Source organism: Lycorma delicatula, chromosome 13 (genome assembly GCF_047948215.1).
Source record: "Lycorma delicatula isolate Av1 chromosome 13, ASM4794821v1, whole genome shotgun sequence".
Lineage (NCBI taxonomy): Eukaryota > Metazoa > Arthropoda > Insecta > Hemiptera > Fulgoridae > Lycorma > Lycorma delicatula.
Genome location: NC_134467.1, coordinates 24,320,369 through 24,342,686, shown reverse-complemented (window position 1 = coordinate 24,342,686; position 22,318 = coordinate 24,320,369). Strand labels below are relative to the sequence as shown.

The 22,318-nt window shown below is 30.7% G+C and overlaps 1 protein-coding gene across 1 annotated transcript in view; it reads left to right on the top strand.

Annotated features, from left to right (window-relative positions):
• The window catches only part of LOC142334042 (5-hydroxytryptamine receptor-like), a 183,419-nt gene extending 164,604 nt beyond the window's left edge, over positions 1-18,815 (top strand). The window contains exons 5-6 of the mRNA XM_075381708.1: positions 8,862-9,281; positions 18,056-18,815. Of these exons, the coding sequence (XP_075237823.1) occupies positions 8,862-9,281; positions 18,056-18,815 (1,180 nt within the window). The remainder of the gene's footprint in view (positions 1-8,861; positions 9,282-18,055) is intronic.
• The last annotated feature ends 3,503 nt before the right edge of the window (positions 18,816-22,318 follow it).

Below are 22,318 nucleotides of genomic sequence, written 5' to 3'. Positions count from 1 at the left end.
AATTTAGGACTGTTGTAACATCTAGTTGTGTACCTCTCCTTTTTATTGCAATCGACTGAACCAAACAAAAGTGTCCAAAAAAGCCCAAAATCCTAACAAGGTTTGGATTTTGGAGTTTTTTTAACTGCAGTAATAACCCCTCATTGAGAGCTTTTCAATGATATATCATAAGTAATTCTAGCCGAGAGTAAAAAGGATTTAGAAGAAACAATGAACGGCATAGATGAAGTCCTACGCAAGAACTATCGCATGAAAATAAACAAGAACAAAACAAAAGTAATGAAATGTAGTAGAAATAACAAAGATGGACCACTGAATGTGAAAATAGGAGGAGAAAAGATTATGGAGGTAGAAGAATTTTGTTATTTGGGAAGTAAAATTACTAAAGATGGACGAAGCAGGAGCGATATAAAATGCCGAATAGCACAAGCTAAACGAGCCTTCAGTAAGAAATATAATTTGTTTACATCAAAAATTAATTTAAATGTCAGGAAAAGATTTTTGAAAGTGTATGTTTGGAGTGTCGCTTTATATGGAAGTGAAACTTGGACAATCGGAATATCTGAGAAGAAAAGATTAGAAGCTTTTGAAATGTGGTGCTATAGGAGAATGTTAAAAATCAGATGGGTGGATAAAGTGACAAATGAAGAGGTATTGCGGCAAATAGATGAAGAAAGAAGCATTTGGAAAAATATAGTTAAAAGAAGAGACAGACTTATAGGCCACATACTAAGGCATCCTGGAATAGTCGCTTTAATATTGGAAGGACAGGTAGAAGGGAAAAATTGTGTAGGCAGGCCACGTTTGGAGTATGTAAAACAAATTGTTGGGGATGTAGGATGTAGAGGGTATATTGAAATGAAACGACTAGCACTAGATAGGGAATCTTGGAGAGCTGCATCAAACCAGTCAAATGACTGAAGACAAAAAAAAAAAAAATCATAAGTGGTACTTATTTTCATTAGTTCCAGAGTTATAACCTAATAAAAGTTTAATTAATGAAATATCTTAGGGGAAGACAAATCGGTTCCAATCAGACTTCATCTCCTTTTTTTAATTTTTTTAAATTTAAATATATTGATTTATTAATACGAGGGTTATTTTTTTTCAAGGTCCAATCGGTCACGAAATTAAAAACACAGTGAAAATAAAAAATATTTTATTTGTAACAAGAACTTACATAGTTACGCTATTTCTCTACATAGTCGCCACTCCGATTTAGACATTTGTCGTAGCGTGGTACCAACTTTCCAATACCCTCGTCATAGAACGGAGCCGCCTGTGTTTTCAGCCATGTTTCTACGCTGGATTGTTCTTTTCTTTCTTCAGTTTCGAAATGGACCTGTGTCTCGTCCCCTGTGACAATTTTGTTCAAAAAATGTTCTCCTTCATTCTGGTAGCGCTGATGAAACGTTAGGGAGGCGTCCATTCTCATTGTTTTGTGTTGATCGGACAGCATCTAGGGAATCCATCTCGCACACAGTTTGTGGTACTGAAATCTCTCCCTCACAACGGTGTAGAGAGCTGACCTTGAAATTTCAGAAAATGAATCAGTCAATACAGAAATTGTGAACCGATGATTTTCTCGAATCGCCTCATCCACTCGCTCGGTTAACACTCGCTTCCTTCGCTGATCGCCTGCATCATGAACATTTATTCGTCCTGCTTTAAAGTTCCTGCACCATTGTCGCACTTTGCTGTCGCTCATTGAAGTTTCACCGTACACATTACTTATTCGTTGATGAATTTCAGCTGCATTACACCCCTCAGCCTGAAGAAATCGAATTACCGCACGCACTTCACACTCGGCGGGAGATGCTATTGTTGTAGACATGTTTACGTGATAGCTGCGTGTTCAGAACTAAAAGAAGTGAGGCGGCGTGATTGAAGGCCATACTAGAGACGCTGCGCAACACATATGCGCTAAGGTTCATCCGATTTTTGCGCCGGTTTTTATTTCGCGACCGATTGGACCTTGAAACAAAAAATAACCCTAGTAATTTATTACCCTCTGATTGTAACAAAATATTTACGATGAATAATAATTCAATAATGAAAAAATATCAGAAGTGTTTAATGAAATAAAATTTTATGTACTTTTCATTTTTTTTTTTAAATGTGTAAATGTAATTTAATAGACGTACAAGGAAGTCATATGTTGTCCACGTCAGATTTTGTATCTATACTTTGCTTCAAAGAAGAAGTTAATAGAAATTTTTACCTTTATATTTTCCACATCAATACCCCCGTCAAACCACTATAAAACCTTTTATTTATCTAACTCCGATAGTTTTTAGTAACAAAAAATATGTTTTTAAATTTTAAATCCATCTCGTATGTTACCATATTGCATTTAAAATTTAAAAATCGTAATTTTTTTATGGCCTTTATTCTTTAGTATTTTTTGAAAATCAAAAATTGGATAATAATTATCTCTCTCCCTTCCTAGAAATTTACAATTTCATTTATTTAGAATTATTGATTTATTTTAGTATTTTTACTTTCCCGTCAAGATAGCGAAGGGAAAGTTTTGGGAAAAGTGATTTTCACTGGATCTTGACGTTTTGAAACTTAAAAAACCCCAAAAAAAACCGGATTGAAATTTTCTGGATATTAATGTTCGTATGTACGTGTGTTTGGTGCTGGCCTTTAATCACCTTATATCCCTAGAACTACTGGACCGATTTTGGCCAAAATTGGTCAGATTATTTAAACAGAGTGATTCAAAGAAACGGGAAATTTTGAAAGTTGTGTTGGTAGCCGTGGGCTATTGGTACCACTTGATAAGTGTGGCCAGCCACTCTAAACTAAACTGTCATTTAGTTGTCATGGATCCTTGGAGTGGTGCGCAATGTCCATTTGCTATCAAAGCGTTTTACAAAACCAATAACAGTGTGGAGGGGGCGCGTAGAGAATTTCGCCGTCATTTTAATCTGGGACGGCACGATCGTCTTCCATCAGCACGTGCAATTAAAACACGGATATCTAATTTTGAGGAAACCGGTTCGGCAATGAAAAAGAAACCTCCAGGCCGTGAGCGAACCGTCCGTACACCACAGAATGTTCAAGCTTTACAAGATGCTGTCACACGAAGTCCAAATCGGTCAATCCGTCGTCTTTCAGCATCTTTACAATCGCATAGTTCAAGCGTTCGAAGAATGTTAGTGAAGGACTTGCAATTCCATCCGTACAAGTTGCAGATCGTCCAGGAACTGAAACCGAACGATGCAGTTGTGCGAGCACAATTCTGTAATGTAACGCTTCAGAAGATAAACGATAACGAAGAGTTTGTTCACGAACTGTGGATGTCAGACGAAACGCATTTCCACCTCAGTGGATTTGTTAAAGAGCAAAATTTCAGATACCGGGCACAAGAAACTCCTACGCAGCTACACCAGCGTCCGTTCCTCAGCCAGAAAGTGACCGTGTGGTGTGCTATGTCATCTTACGGTGTTATAGGCCCTAATTTTTTTGAGGATGACAACGGTCTTGCGATTACAGTGACGTCGGCTCGTCACGTAGCCGTGCTTGTAACCTTTGTTGTGGAACAACAAAAGAGATTTCCACCGATTCTTAACACAGCCTGGTTTCAACAAGACGGAGCAACGTCACATACTGCACGAATATCGATGGCAGCTGTACGCCTATTGTTCGGACAACGTGTCATTTCACGAAACGGTGACATTAGATGGACTCCCAGATCGCCTGATCTCTCAGCTTGCGATTACTTTTTGGGGGGGTCACCTTAAAAGCAAAGCGTTCCGCAGTAGACCTGATACAACGGAACAACTGAAGGCATAGATCCGAGAAGCAATTGCGGAAATTCCTGTTGAGATGTTACGTCAAACAACGAACAATTTAACGAAGAGACTTCGTGAGTGTTTACGTAGAAGAGGAGGTCACCTGCAAGATGTCATCTTTAAAAAATAAACTAAAATGTATGTATCCTAAAATGGCAACATTTGTACAATTACATGAAATAAAATTCATTTTCTAAAAAAAATGTTTCATTAACGTTATTTAATTTGTTTAATTTCCCGTTTCTTTGAATCATCCTGTATGTATGAGGCATTGAGGCTGTTCGACTTAAAAGGTCAAAACGAGGGTGAGGCTGTAGAGCAAAGTCACTCTAATTATCTCGGGATTTCGTCTAATTAAGGTTATATTTTTCTTAGGCGCATCTGCCTAACAATTAAAAATTAACAATATTATCAAAAAAAAACATTTTGCAAAGTCGGACCCCCATCCGACTTGTACATCACTTTGTGGGTGGGGGTGAACCCCCACCCTTCTTGTAGTCGTCTGTTATGTTTGTGACATCACAGGTGAGCGGTAGAACTAGTATAAAAACTAACTCGGTCTCCCTGGGTCTTGATCGCCCGGTTGACTCGGTACCTGGTGCGTTAATTTTTGTGACTGTAAAACAGTCTGCCAACAGTCAGACGATTTTTTTTTTCTAAGTTGTGAAATTAGTTTAGTTAGTACCAATCCTCCGCGCTAGTATCGCCATACCCACGCGAAATAAATGCGGTATGCCCGCACGCTTTAGTTAGAATCGTTGAGTTAAATAAACGGAAAAATATTATATTTAAATAAAACGATAAATATTTTTAATTAATTTGTGTGTGTAAGTCGTGAATCAGGTATAATCAACAGTTTCCCGGAACGCGGCTTTAGCCCCGTGACGGAAAATTCCACAACTGTGTTGTCAGATTTCTTTTTTATTTTCTTCATCAAAAGGACTGAATAAAATATTAAATACAGGTTCTTTTTATTCTAAATTTAACACAGAATATAATAGGTTAATGAGTTGCATCAAACCAGTCAAATAATTGTTATGACTCAAAAAGGAATTACTCATAAGAGAATATTAATTATAACATGACTGGTTATATTGTCTGTTAGTTAACAGTAGTAAAGTTCATAGATTTATTTTTTTTTTACAAAAAAACAAAGCACAAATTTTTAACCCCAAAGATAAATATCTAGGCTTCGCTGTGGTAAACTGATGAAATTATCGTGGACTAATATAGTTTTCAATACTGTTTTGGGAAACATCTTTTTTAGAAAATTAAAAAAAAAGTTTTTTTTAGGATACTAGAAGAATGATATTAATATACATAAATAAGGAAATAAAGAATTATTTAGACATGGTTGCAATGTTTCAGATATTTGCAAAATTAATTAAGTTTTTTTTTTCTTTTTCATTATTTAATAATAAAGAAACATTTAATTACTTATGAGCATTTCATTCATTCATTCATAGTGCCATTAAAACAGGTCCTGTCATAACTGCTGTTCTTCAAGTTGTTCTATCCTTTGCTAACCTTTTTGTTTCAGCATGTGTTTCCTTTTCCATCATTTGAAATCTTTTCCTTTCTTCCCATTCACCAAGCCTTCTATCTCATCCACTAATAAACACCTCTTTCTCATACAATCTCCTAGCCAGTTCCTTTCCCTATATTCAATCACATTTATTCATCAGCAGGTTTGCTGATGACATGGCAGTGTTGGCAGAGCGTGAATACATGATGAATGAAATATTGAGAAGAATAAATCAAACCTGTGAACAAGTATGGGATGAAGATAAATATAAAGAAGACAAAAAGCATGATAATTAGCAAATCAACCAAAAGGGCAACACTTAGGATTGGGGGAAATAAAGTTGAGCAAGTAGCATCCTTCAAGTATATGGGGTGCATCATTAAATAAGATATGAAGTGAAATTAGGAAGTTAAAGTACGAATTGCTTGGGCAAAGTAAGTATTCAGCAAAATAAGGAGAGCGTTATGTAGCAAACTAGATCTATGACTAAGGAAAAACTTGCAAAATGTTGGAATGTGGTCCTTTTTTGGGGCAGAAACATGGACTGTTAGGAAGGGAGAGGAGAGAAGATTGAAAGCCCTTGAAATGGTTTGGAAGAGGATGGAAAAGATCAGCTAAATTGAAAGAGTTCGGAATGAGGAGGTGCTTCATAGAGTGGGAGAAGAGAGGGCGATTATCAAAATAATAAAAAGAAGAAAATTCAGTTGGTTGGGACACTGGCTGAGCCTGTTGGTGACAGCATTTGAGAGATTTGTAATGGAGAGGAAAGCAAAAGGTCGGAAACGAATGAAACTGGTAGACAATAATATAAAAAAGGAAGGAAGTTACTACAAAATGAAACGGATGGCACAGAATCGAGCAAAATGGAGGGCGATCATGTGAAAACATGCCTTTGGGCAGAACACTTATTACTACTAGCATTTTTTTGTTCTCTCCGATGCTCCTTAATACTTTTTCATTTGTTACATGGTCTTGCCATCTGACATTTATCACTCTGCGCTATGTCCACATCTCAAAAGCCGCAATTTGTTTTCTTTCTGCCTTTCTCATCGTCCATATTTCAGCTCTATAAAGCATTGCACTCCAAATAAAACATTTCATTAATCTCTTCCTTAACGCTAGTTTAACTTTCCTTACAGCAGTCTTCCGTTCTTATTAAATGCCTGCTTACTTCTTGATATTCTTGTTTTAATTTTTACATTGCAAGTCAGGTCATCGGTTATAAAGCTACCTAAGTACTGAAATTTCTTCACCTGTTCTAAAACTTAATTTCCTATCTTAATCTCAATCCTCTACTCTTTTCTATGTAATATCATACATTTTCTTGGTCCTTTTACCCTGACTTTCACAAGCTTCATTTAAGTCATCAAACATTTCATTTAGTTTACTAGGGCTCTCCAGCAGTACCACCATGTCATCAGTACAACATATACATTCTATTCTTCTTCACCCAATCTTTATTCCTCTTTTCCCATTCAGACAGTATTTAATTATTTTTCCAGGTATATACTAAACAGAGTTGGTGACATGCAGCATCCCTGCCTCACTCCCTTTCCAATCCTTATTTGTCCTGTCATTTCGTCTCCTATTCTCACTTTTATTCTCTGGTTATAGTACAGATCTTTTATTTGTTGCCTCTTATCCCAGTCAACTACCTTCTTTTCCAATATTAGTAGTAATTTATCCCATCTAACTCTGTTAAAACGCCTTTTCTAAGATGACAAATACAACATACACTTTCTGACTCCTTTCCATGTATTTCTCACATATTACTTTTAGCAGCTCTATAGCATCCATTGTTCCAGCAACTCTTCTAAACCTATACTGTTCTTCCTTAAATAGATTATAGGCCAACAGTTATTTTTTTTAGATTTAAAACAATAATAATTATAACAGAAGAAATGAAACAAGAACTTGTCTGACAATTCATAGAATATTATTTCAATATTGCATAGAGCCAAAATTCATATAAAAATTACTAGATGATGCAAAAATAATTTTTATAAAAAAAATAATAAAGCAATTTTTAATTCAGAAATTCTTTCTCTTTCTTTTTTAGAATTCTTTCTCTTTTATAAGTTCAACATTAGTTCTCTTTTATAGTTCAAACTTTCTATTCATCCTATATTAAGTTCTCAATCAGTAGATAATGACATTATAAGAAATGTTGTTTTTGTCGACCAGTTTGCCAGCTACTGCTGGGTTACTCTCTCTCTCTCTCTCTCTCTCTCTCTCTCTCTCTCTCTGTGTATATGTGTGTGTGTGTGTGTGGGCAAATTCAATTACCACCACTGGCTTCCTAGGTCTGATATAGCTGCTATGTAAGTGTAAATATTCCGGTAATTATATATTGTCTGGTACAGTCTCAATTCGATCACTTTTGAGTTGTGTGGTTAATTGAAACCCAACCACCAAAGAACATCGGTCTCCACAGACTAGCATTCAAATTCATGTAAAAGCAACTGCCTTTACAAAGACTCAACCTTCAGAATTCTTGAACTTTGAAAATCAGTAGTTTCTTATTATTATAAGACATAATAATTAAAAAATAAAATACAGAGATCAGTACATAGTTTGGTAGAGCAATATGATGAATTATTTGAATGTTTATTATTAGCTTGTTTGCTATCGCTATATGAGCAAAAACTCAGAAGGGTGTTTCTTCTTGCATGTTTAAAACATTAATCGTTTGCCAATGGAAATGGAAAATGTTTTTAATCTGTGTACAATAATCCAGTGATGTAACAAGCTTTATTAAACTAATTACAGAAAATCAAATATTTATGGTTCCATTAATTAATAATTATTAATTAAAATTGAAAGAATCTGATGCAGACAACATATGACTTCCTTGTACGCCTATTACATTACATTTACACATTTTTTTTTAAATGAAAAGTACATAAAATTTTATTTCATTAAAAATTTCTGATATTTTTTCATATTTTTTTTTTTTTTATTGAATTATTACACATCGTATTTTTTTTTACAATGCTACATTAATAATTATTGATAAATAAATATATTTAAAATAAAAAAAAGGAGACAAACCAATGTGCCTTCCCCTAAGATCCAAATATTTTATTTATTAAAATTTTATTTGGTTATAACTCTGGAACCAATGAAAATAAGTACCACGTATGACATCATTGAAAAGCTCTCAATGAGGGCTTATTACTGCAGTTAAGAAAAAGGCCAAAATCCAATTTCTTTAGGATTTTGGACATTTTTGGTTCAGTTGATTTCAATAAAAACGGGAGGTGCACAATTAGATGTTACAACAGTCCTAAATCCAAAATTTCAACATCCTATGAGTAATAGTGTTTGAGTTATGCTAGATACATACATATGTACATATAGACGTCACGCTAAAACGTCAAAATGAATATTTCCGTTGAAATCTGGAAACCAACATTTATCACAATCACAATACTTCCTTTATTTCGTACAAGAAGTAAAAACTAAATAAGATTTTCAAAAAGCATTTCATCTTTCCATATTATAATAATAATTTTATTTTATAATTTATGTTATAGGTACTGGGCCGTAACAAATGTTGATTATATACATACAAGAAATGGTACAAGAATAGTGACAATGATTGTAGTTGTGTGGTCTGTGGCGCTTGTAGTATCATTGGCACCGCAGTTTGGATGGAAGGATCCAGATTATCTTGACCGAATTAATATACAACAAAGATGTTTAGTTAGTCAAGACATTGGTTATCAAATATTTGCAACATGTTCGACATTTTATGTCCCGTTATTAGTAATATTAGTTCTTTATTGGAAAATATTCCAAACAGCAAGAAAGCGTATTCGACGTAGAAGACAACAAAGAAATGCTGTTTTAGAAACAACAAAAGTTAATCTTGCACCAGCTACTGGTAGTTCTACAACACAATCTACTGGAACTAGCAAATCTCATAAAACATTACATTTTTTCACCAAGAACAGGTAACTATAGTTTATTACAATTGAATGTATAACTGGTTTAAGATATTTTTTAAGTTTTTACCAACTGCATTTTTTATTCATTGAATCACAGGGGTTCACTAGTCTGGAACACTGGAACAGTGTTCCAGTGATGCTTTTAAAAAGAAATAAAAAATTTTCCTTTTACATAAAATTAATTTTAACTTAAGGTTTGGCCTTGCATTTTATTTTAACATTAAATATTCAATGAATGAAAATACTATTACTTAAACAGTGTGTAATGAATGTTCATGTAATAAATAATTTTAATAATTTTGTGGATGTTAAAAATTGTTTCTTAACCCTTACTTCACTTTTATTATTAATATGTTTTTTTTTGTCGTGTCATTTGACTGGTTTGATGCAGCTCTCCAAGATTCCCTATCTAGTGCTAGTCGTTTCATTTTGGTACATCCCCCTACATCCTACATCCCTAACAATTTGTTTTACATATTCCAATGTTACCTGCCTACACAATTTTTTCCTTCTACCTGACCCTCTAATATTAAAGCAAGTATTCCAGGATGCCTTAATATGTGGCCTATAAGTCTGTCTCTTCATTTAGCTATATTTTCCAAATGCTTCTTTCTTCATCGATTTGCCACAACACCTCTTCATTTGTCACTTTATCCAGCCATCTGATTTTCAACATTCTCCTATAGCACCGCATTTCAAAAGCTTCTAATCTTTTCTTCTCAGGTACGCCGATCGTCCAAGTTTTACTTCCATATAAAGCGACGCACCAAACATATACTTTCAAAAATCTTTTACTGACATTTAAATTAATTTTTGATGTAAACAAATTATATCTCTGACTGAAAGCTGGTTTCGCCTGTGCTATTCAGCATTTTGTATCACTCCTGCTTTGTCCATCTTTAGTAATTCTACTTCCCAAATAACAAAATTCTTCTACCTCTACGTGGAAATGTCTGCTGCGGCATTTCCATCGACAGAGATAACAACAAACAGACCAAACCGATGACTGTGTTGTGTTATCAAGTTTAGATGGTCTAAACTTAGACATAGATGGTTAAACTTAAGTTTAACATAGATTTACTGAAGGTATGAATGGAGGGGATGGTGTGGCGAACAGGTTCATCACAAGGCGGTTGGTTATCTTCCCCTATATGGATCAGGATCGTTGGATAAGAATTACTTCTTATCAGTCTAATCATTTAAATGTATTTTTCATATCATTGTCATGTAGCCAATTATTTACAGCTGTAGACTGCATATTCTTGTGGTCTACTGTAATAAAAAATCAATTGTTCCAGTACTGGAAAATTTATAAGTACACCCCCTGCAGGGTTATCCCATTACTTTATTACTTATATTCTATCATCATCAAATGTTATATGTCCAGATGCAGACCTCTTCCATAATGTCCATCTAACTTCATTTTCTTCTATAAGTACTTCTAGCCAAAAATGTTTTGAATTCCTTTTAGATCATCGATTATTTTTACTTTTTTCCAACATCTCTTCTTTTCACCTTCTAATCGGTTGTTCTATCCACCATTCAATTTCATTAATTCCTCTCAAACGTTTTCTTCTTTAATGAATTTGATTTTGACATGTTTCAATTAAATATTCATCTGTTTGTTGGTTCCTCATCTTTTCAGTTATACGTATTCCCATCAACCTTCTACTTTTCCCTTTAAGATCTTTTCCAAAATATGATTTTTACAGTTCAACTAAGATGTTTTGTTCTTCCTCTATCATCTTCATTAAATTATGTTCCTTACCTTCTCTTTCTTAATACTTCCTCATTTTTCATTTTTGTCTCTTCATTTCACTTTATCCAAACTTCTTCATACATCAAAGTATCTCTTTCCTTCACTTGATTGTCCACAATTAACGATTTCCTTTCAGAGAATTGATCTGATTTTCATCAGATCAATCTGGATTATGCTAACTCTCAGGAAACAATGTTTTCACCACCTAATAAACCTTTTTTTCTCAGTAGATATTCTGTTTCTTTTTTCAAATAACCAAACTTCCCAACATTTACATGACTTTGCTTGTTTTCAGTGGTAGCTTGTAGCCAAAATTAGTAGGGGTGCTCCAACACAAGATTTTTTCTGGGCCTTTTCAAGGCTATAATTAAAGTTTTCTGTAAAATAAAAGAACCGGAAAAAATGAATCAAATAGAATACCTTAGAAGCAAAATAATAATCTAATTTTAAACTTTATCACATTCAAGAATACGGTACACATTCGGTTTAACCGAATAATATTTTTTAGTACTATTAGATAATAACTTAATAAAATGCCCACTTAAAAACACTACAGTCCAGTGGTGCTTAATTTAAAATCTCTATGCACACAGAAACAAATACATAATTAGTTTTAATTAATTATCTTCTCTTTCGCCCTTCCAGCCTGTTTTTGGACAGATTTGGCAATCAAAGAACCCTTGCTTTCTGCCATCTTCTGATCACTGCTGAAAAAACAACTAAATCGCACTCATATTCCTTCTACCGACTAAACTAGAAAAGGGAACGAACAAGGAACATTCCATATACACGTCGAGTAAAAAAAAAACTACCTTCCATCAGCATGCCAGGGTTAGCATTGTAGGAGCAAGCCAAACACCATACCACTGGAACTGTGAAGCACACAGTTCCATACAAAGATTTTTGTATCTTTTTCATAAACTGGGGGATGGCTGCTACATTAACCTTAAGGATTATATATATTGTTCAAGTATAAAGAAAGAATTAAAGAAAAAAGGATTCAGTATATTAAATGTTATCGATTCAAGTGGAAATAGGGGTGCTGCAGTTCCACAGTGCCTATACGCGAGCTGCCCCTGCTTGTTTTGATAATAATCTTTCCTTTCATTGGCAAACTAATAGAATTCTCTTTCTTTTCCACCCCTCATCACTTTTTTTTCTTATGTTTATCTTTATTTAAAAAACTCTTAATTACATTTTATGTCTTTCATCCTGTCTGTCCATTTTATTTTCTCCAATTTTTTTATATTTTATTTTAAATATTTTTAATTTTTCTTTTTCCGTTTCCGTGTCCAATGTTTCATAGCCATGCAGAAGTACATTCCAAGCATATGCTTTTTTAAATCTAATACTATCTTATAGCATTATAACTGTTTTTTTAATAATAAATGTGCTTTTCCTCAGCCGGAACTATTCTGGTTTCAATTTTCATCTCACTTTCACTATCTTTTATTAATTTTCTTCCCAAATACACATCACACCTATTTGTATATTGTACTTGTAGTACTTTATAAATTCCCAGAATTTTGTGTCGGTATTCATTATCTAATTGATTTTTATCTTTTATTGCATTTGTTTATTTTCATATTTTATACTGTTTTAATACTTTCTAATTTTGGAATTATTTCTTGAATGTCTGTAATTCCTCTTCTAATATGTCATATAATCTAAAAAAATTATATAAATTATATTTCTACCATCAATTTTGATCATTTAACCTTTTCTGAGGTATTTTGTTATTAAATCACCAAGAAATACATTAAAGATTGGTAATAGGCTGCATACTTACCTTAATCCTCTTCGTAGATCAAACCACTCAATTTTGCGCAATTTTATTTTGTTGCATCTCTCATTTTCTGTTTACCCTCCAGAACTACCATACGATATTACTTCAGAGGATGATATATATGAATGTAAATGAAGTGTAGTCTTCAACAGTCTCAGATCGATCATTCCTGAGATGTGTGGTAAATTGAAACCCAACCACCAAAGAACACCAGTAACCACAGTGTAGTATTCAAATCCGTATAAAAGTAACTGTTACATCTGTTTTTCTGATTTATGTACAATTCTTTTACTACTGATCTTTTATATTTCTATTCCATTCTTCGATTTTTTTTTTATTTCAAATTTGCTACCTTCTCTTTTAGGATTTTCATACTCATCCCTTTATCTCTTTCTTTATACATTTCGCTTGTAGTTCTTATTACCTAATTTGTATCCCTTCTGTCTTTTTCCTTATTGAATCGGTATTAATATTATTTTTTAACCATTAATTAAATTGTATTTCGTTATTTTTCTCTTCAGAATTCACAAAAGAATACAGCTAACTGTGAAATTAAATGAATTTCTCTGTGATTTTGACACTACTTCATCATAATTGGAATTTTGGTTGATTCATATTTGGTTCAATTCCGTATTAATCTAAATTTGTTTACTGTATCCTACATCTAACTTATTCAGTTTACAGATTGCATTTAATATATATTTATTTCTTCAATTTTTAACGTTCAATATTAGATTAATTAAACTTAGATTTTTTAACTTAAGATGCTTAAAGTAAAGTTCTCGAGAAATTACCAAAAGCTTATTTTTTTATTAAATTTTTCTTATGATCATAAATTTCTTTTATTCCAGAAAACTACTTTTTTACATTTTTTTTATAGTCATTCATTAAAAAATATTTTTTGTTTTAAAATATAATTTTCATGTTGCATTATTATTAAAATGAATAATATGTTTATACTTCAGGATTTTATTTTATTTGTAAGTAAATATCACTTTTTTAATTCCTTTTTACAATATCTTTTGGGATTTTCTGTTTTATTTTTTATTTTTTTATATTACATTAAACTAAACTGTTTTATATAAAAATAAAAAGTATTAAAAACATTTTACAGTATCATCTATTTTAATGTGTGAAGGTTAAGTTGATTAGATTGCTCCCTGTTGTACTTCAGAGAAACTACAGTAATTCACTTTTTCCTCGTTAGATAGCACTACTATTTTATTATGTCATTAACTAGATAAAAGAAGCAATCTGAAATGTAAATAAGTAGTTGATCTAAATGTTAATAACATTTAAAACAATTAACTTAAGCATTAATTATTTATTTCCTTTTTTCATAAATTTTCATAAAACTTTTACACGAGTATTTTTTTGTTAAATTTCCATAATTTTTTTTTTTACAAAAAAAAAACGTTTATATAAGAGAAAAACCATCTCATCAAATCACTTACCAGAAAGATGACATACAAAAATATTTTTACAAAGCAAAAATCTTATTCATAACAAATAAAAGTCATGAGTTAGATAAAAATTATAAAATTTACTAACATACTTAATTTATCTAATCACTATGATTATCATTCCTATATTTTAAAATGGTAAGAAAAATGCTGAAAACACAAAAATTACAATAACTCAATTGATTTACTAGGACAGGCAATGGTTTAAAGCACCCAGAAAGTAATAAAATGTAAGACATTAGAAGAAATAAAGAAAAGAGAAAAGGTAACCTGTAATAACATTTTACTGCTTTTTCATTGGTGCAACAAACTAACCAATGAGGTGATAATAAATACTTCCACTATTTTAGAATTCTTCATTCAGTCATGATCATGCTTTCCTACAGTATGGTCATGGCTAAATAGAGTTTGTTGAATTTTTTAGTGATAACTTTTTTATTGCGAGATAGATCTTGTTTGGAAAACCACCAATGCTAAATGCATGTACAGTAAAAAACACATATCAAAAAAAATGACTCATTTGAGTGTTTTACAATATTATTACTACCGATTGGCGATCAGGTATGCTATTACCTTCAATCCTATTTTATTTGGTGGCAGATTATATATCAGTAGTTACATTTTACATACTTACATTTATGATTGAAAGTACATGTCTGAATTACATTCAATACTTTGAAAAGGAATTACGAATTAAATGCTACCAAGGATTGTGCAATTATGTATCAAATAATGCTTAAATAATTCATGAGGATTCAAGAATGAGCCCAGATTAGGCTATGTTTTTGTATTACTAAGCACTTACATTAGAGGTCTAAGGTAATGCAGCAAAAACATCAATTTTTACACGAACTTGAACACTAGATCGTGGATACTGGTGTTCTTAGATGATTGGATTTCAATTAACCACATATCTCAGGAATGGTCGAACTGAGACTGTACAAGACTACACTTCATGTACACTCATATATATTATCCTCTGAAGTATTATCTGAACGATAATTACCGGAGGCTAAACAGGAAAAAAAAAGAAGTAAATATATCAGGATTTTATGGTCATTATTTGTAAATATGGTTGAACAGATTTCTTTGTTGCAACCTTCTCCAATTTCTTCTGTCAGTGTATAAAAAACATGGCACGGCATTGATATTGTCACTGATATTTATGGAGAAGTAATGGAACCACTTGATGATTTATCAAAAAAAATAAGTTTAACATCTCACAATGATGATGTAAGTATATTGAATAATAAAGTTATGAAGAAACTTAAAGAAGAATATACATATTACATCATTAATTACACGAAACCAAGAGGAATTGAACAATCTGAAGAGATATCAGACTTAATTACCAGGCTGAATATCTCTACAGTTTTAACTTACCCGAATTTCCAGTTCATAAACTGGAATTACAAATAGGTGCAGTTATTATGTTACTATAGAATTTGAGTGCACAAGAAGGAATACGTTATAGAAAATGGTTGCAAATTACTAAGTACTACAAAAATAACATATGCGCTCGAATTTTAACTTTTCTTTCATTTTCCTGTTTAGCCTCCGATAATTACTATTCAGATAATACTTCAGAGGATGAATGAGGATCATATATATGAGTATAAGTGAAGTGACAGTCTCAGTTTCTCATTACTGAGATGTGTGGTTAATTGAAATCCAACCTCCTAAGAACACCAGTATCCATGATCTAGCATTTAAATCCATGTAAAAATAACTGAATTTACTAGAACTTGAACACTGGAACTCCCGACCTCCAAATCAGCTGACTTGGAAAGACGTGTTCACCACTAGACCAACGAATTTAAACTGGGGAAAACATAAATAACTAATTGTTTTTACTCAGAATAAAGGTAAATCTTGGTGAAACTACCCATGGTTTACCATTTGTACTGCATAGATGGCAGTTTCTCATAGTATTAGTTTTGCAATAATGATAAATAAGTTGCAGGGCCAAAGTTATGAGTAAATAGTACTTGTACTTCTGAAAATCATTAATCAATCATGGTCAGACATGGTATTATCCAGGTGTACTGGAAATTTTGGGATTTAAGTCAATGATCAGTTCTATCGAAAATGTAATGTGACCAGCTATTTTTGAGTAATACCACTTTGGATTGAAAGCAGCTATTTATTTGATTTTGATACTTTGTAGACATAGTATAGTTATTTCTTTACTTAACAATTTATTGATGAGCAAAATAAAAAAATTTAAATAAATATTATTTTTAGTAAGAAAACTATAATTGCCTCCAATCAAGAGATTAATTAAATTAAAATTATAATAACAATAATCACAGTAGTAACAATAACAACAATAATAATAATAATAATCACAATATCAATAACAAAAAAAAACTAAAATAAGACGAGAAAAAATTCACCATTCAAATGTAGATTCTCTAAAATATAATCAACACGAAAATCAATTTCTACTCACTTCTTCTTAATTGCAACAATCATTTTAATCTTCGATATTGAAATCTCAGTAATTATACCAATACTTTCAACAAAAATAAGAAATATTAACGAACGATTAACACTGGAGGCTCCAGCAGTTAGTATAATATTAAGTGGCTCAAATGTACAATAACTATTTTAATTTTTAACAATATTTATTATTTTCCTACCAGAAATATTAATAATTTTATTGTTTATTTATTATTTTATCGTCACATGCACATGCTCATGTTGCACATACACACAAGCGCATGCTCACATGCGCACACACATACACACACACACAGCAAACTTGGTATTGTTAACAATAATTCATAATTTTTTTATTTATAGATAATATTGTGACGGATTTGATAGATTGTATAATCTTAGTTACTTGTTCAATCCCTGAGATATTTTGCACAAATTCAAACACAACTGTACAATATATATATGTATATATATATAATGTATCAAAATCTAAATTTTACAATGAAAATTATACTAAATGAACTGGTAAATTATACATAAAAATAATTCAACAACTAAAGACAAAGTCACTCACCATGTGGACTGAAATCTCAATAAAAATACAAGTATAAAGCATCTTAATCAGTAAATTTTATAAAAAGAAGAAAACATTTTAAACTTGATCAGAGTTGCTAGTGAAATGTAGATTAAACTACATTAACTACAAATTGATTTGTTAAATAATATCAACATTTGTTCTGTAAAACAATGAACACTGACAGTATTGCATCTAAAATAAACATTTAAACAAAATATTTAAATAACAAACCACTTTTTTGGAATTAAAATATTTAACTTAGACAATTTAACTTAGGTAACTAAAAATCAATTAAATCATGGATAATGTTTTACGTAAAATGCATCAGATTAAATTTTTCATTGTCATTTCATTGATTCATCTCAGTTATTTCAATACTAGAATTGAAGGGATCAAATCTATTGTATTTCTTATAATAAAAACATTTCAGAGACTTAAACCACATCCATTTTTACGTAGAACTTTTACAGAGTATTTATAGGATTTAATCTCAACAACACATCAAACATGCTTTGCATATTACATATAAGTAAAAAAAATAGCAATATTTTTAAACAGCAAGCACGTTTTGAAAATGAAATGCACCTTATTAAGAATATATATAAAATGAACTTTTCAACTCTCATCAAATAGATAATTGTATTACATTAATTGACATTACAATAAACTAGTTAAATTTTTTATCGTTAAATATTTTTTTTATAGTTAAATATTCTATCGAGATTAATTAATGTTTTCATATACTGTTTACAGGTTTATAAAAATGAGACGTTGCCGAAATAAATCAGATGATCCTCAACAACAAGCAGCATTAGTCCTAATAGAAGGACATTCACAATCGCAGTCAACAGATGAAGTGTTACAAGAGGAAGAGAATTCACATCATGAGTTAAATATAAAGGATATCGATGAAAGTGAAGTCGATAAAAATAATGAATTAAATATTGCAACAAATACAACAGATAATGCACAAACTACAGCATTTACAATATCAAATCATATGACGACCACAACAAATCAAATAAATACACCTGTTAATGTATCACCAGAAAAATCATCGGGTGCAACCGCAACAACGAATAACGGTTCTGCTGGACATCAACCAAACGATCAACAAATGCGTTGTTCAACGATTACAACAACACCACAACAAAAAACACAACAACCTATAAGTCATATTGATAAACCAGTTCATCAACCGACTAAACGTGATTTAAAAAAAGAGTCGTTAGAAGCAAAACGTGAAAGAAAAGCAGCGAAAACATTGGCGATTATCACTGGCGCTTTTGTTGTATGTTGGTTACCATTTTTCATTATGGCATTGTTAATGCCGTTATGTGATGCATGTTATATTAATGATTATCTATCTAGTTTTTTCTTATGGCTTGGTTATTTTAATTCAACGTTAAATCCTGTAATTTATACAATATTTAGTCCAGAGTTTCGTCAAGCATTCAAAAGAATGCTTTGTGGTGTTAGTCATAATCGTAATCGAGGACGTAAATTAAGATAGATTAATAATATTTTTTTAGATTTATATTTATTTACAAACAAAATTTTATTAGTTTAAAATTAAAATTTCTTTAATTTAAAAAGTGATGTAATTTTAAGATTTATAAGAAGATATAACCTATTTTTTTATTCTACTGAAAGGATTCCACCCTTCTAAAACCACCCATTATTATTAGGTTAAACAAAAATTGTTATATATTGTTAAACTATTCAATTTATTAACCTTATTGTAAACCTCTCTTGCCATGACTTTATATTTAATTTAAATTTTATTTTATTTTTATTAACAATAAAATTTATTAATAAGCTCATTATAAAATTAAAATTATTTTAACATATCTATAAAGATTTTAAAAATCTCAATCCTTATTTAAAGCATTTATTTCTAGAAAGGCCTTGGGTTGTGGTATTATATATTTTGAGGTTAAGTAGCAGTTTAAAGATCCACCATTCCGTTTGGAGGACTGATGAATCAAGGTCTAGCCATAATATAATTATTTGAAAAGAATCAGTAGATTCATGAACTGGTACTTATATTGTAATGACATTCTTTTCCAGTGCTCTTAATGCAACTAATTTGAAATGGATTTTTTTTATATTGTAACTAGCAGATCCGGCAATCCTTCGCTATTGCTATATATATAGCAATCTCTTGAGAGAGAGAGAGAGAGAGAGAAAGTTTAAATGAACACAATTGAAAATTTGATAAAAAAATTAAAAAACTGTACTTCACAAATTTTTAATTTTACCTTTCACTTATTCTCCTTCCCCTTTTCCCTTTCCAACTTCTCCCTTACCCCTCTCACAGTTTCCTTTTTACCCTTTCCCATTTTCCCCTTTTCTCTCTCACCTTTTCTCCTTTTTTTCCATTTAACCTTTTGCTCGTGCGTAAATCGGTCCATTAGTTTTTTGGTCCTTAGCAGACACACATACAAACATGCCTTATATATAAAAAAAGTCTGTTTGTGTATTTGTTTGTTTGTTTCGTAAATATCTTGACACCGGCCCCACCTAGCAGGTATAGTTTTTGCAAAAATATTTCTTTTCAACGTAACTAATATTCATTTTCTGAATATGAACCAAATTGTTCCATAAATATAATTTTTCTAAATATCTCAACCCTAGTGCCATCTAGCGGATTCATTTTTTGCAGGATGATTGTTTCCATGTAAGTAACCTGTATTCTGAATATGAAGCAAATCAGACCATAAATACAATTTTTTGAAATATCTCAACGCCAGCGCCACCTAGTGGTTCCATACTAATTTAGAAACCTTCCCGGCATGCGTCCAACCATTCCTCAAAGTTTCATCGCTATCGAATGAACGGTTTAGGAAGGCATAAGACACATATATACAGATAAACATTCATTTTTATAAATATTAAAAATTGAATAATTTATAGAAAAAATATGTATATTAAGTTTCAAAACAACATTTAATTTATGTTTTTTATTAATAGGCAGCTTTTATGTTTTCAATTTAAAAATTATAAAAGGTGTAATGCAATACATAAATAAGTAATTGGTTGGTTGGTAAGTGTTTGTCAATAAGAATTAATTACCATCATCAAAATATGTCAGGATGCTTAATACACAATTAATGTTTCTTAATTTTATTATATTTGTTTACCATGAACCAAACAAACAAAATTATTCTTTTAGAGAAAGAGTATTACATTATAAATTTGAACTTATGAATTTTTTCATATTCTAACCAAAACAAATAGTCTTTATCCAAAATATTTGGGATTAAAATGCTAATAGGTTTGATTTTTTTTTATATATTTTAATAATAAATATGGTCTAATGCTTAAACTGGAAAGTTCAAGAATTTGTAGAAAAGTGTTAATTTAAAAAGCATCAAAATATTTAAAATAAATAAATTTGTTACAAAATAAAATACAAAATTTTTAAGGCGTTAGTCATAAAATATGTATTGAAATTTATATAAAATAATTTTATTGAATTCAGATTTCCGTAATTGTGTTACTTAAAATAATTAACAAATAAAATTTTGAAATAAATTGATTAGAAAATATTTTACGTTTGATAATTTATATTAAATATTATCATAGAAGTATAATAAAAGTCACTTTCTTATTAGTATCAAAGCTTTATGTTACATAACACAAAAATAAATTTACTATTTGATTTGATAGAAATAGAAATAATCTAGCAATAATAATTTCTTTAATTGCATTAACATATAATTTTATTAAAAAGTTTTTAATATCCTGAATCCTTTGCATAATAGGACTGAAATTTGTTAACATATTAGGGGAAAAAATAGTAGGTCTATATGAAAATTATTCAATATGAAGGGAACTTTTTTTTATAACTTTTTATATGCAACATGAATTAAAAGTCTCAATGTAAGAGAAAAATTTTGTAAAAATCAGGTACCTCTTTATTAAAATCAGGAAAGGGTCTGATTCTTTTTTTATTACAGTAACTGCATATTGGTTAATTAAAAAAAAATAATAATACATGTACTGTATGAGAATATTTAAATTGAATTTTATAGCTTATGAAAAATACCTAACCGTAATTCAAACCTGAAACCCTCCAGATGAAAACTGAGACGCGACCTCTCCATCACGAGGATCGACGGTTTATATTTTTATTAGATAATTAATTTTGAACATGAGTGTGTGTCAAAATATAATACAACGTACATAATATTCATAGTGAATGAAAAATACTAAGACTTAGTAGGATTTGAATCAAAAACCTGATCAAAGTCATCTTTATCTTTCTAGATGAAATATGCTTCCAATTCTTAATAGTGACATGTACAAATTGTGGTTGTAATATTGTGTCGTGCTTTAGAAATAAGAGGAATAGTTATATTTTAATGCTAAAATCCTGTCGATGGTCTCTCTCTCTCTTGGCTATATTCTTTTACTGAATATCTAGAAATATAACAAGCTGTAGGTGCATTCATTACATAAAGTAAAACTTACTGTCTGTGAATCATTAATCAAGAAAACTGTAAACTACATAATTTTTTTTCTAAAATAATATATAACTTGGTTAAAAAAAAATCATGTAAGTGATAAAAAATACAAGAGGAATTATTTAAGAGTTATTTTCTCAAATAATAACGATCTTCATTATATATAACAGAATATCAAATAGATTTTGGTAAACCTGTCATACTTGTATATAACAATATTTTCAATTTATCAAAGAAGATATCATTCCCTAGATTTTTAGTAAGTCTGACTGGGATAATTATTATTCTTGAAAATGGTTGTGATATTTTCAGGAATGATTTGTTTTTTCATTAAAAGTTGCTTACATCCCATTTAATTTTATTTAATAAAAATAAAAAAAAAAAATAAAAATATTAGAACAGAATTATTAAAATAAATTACCAGTTCTGCCAACATGATAGACTATATTAATTTAAAATTGAATTTTTAAAATTTTTTATTCATCTATTTATGTTACATGTATTAATATGTTTTTTTGCATGTATATAATTTTTAATAATTAAAACT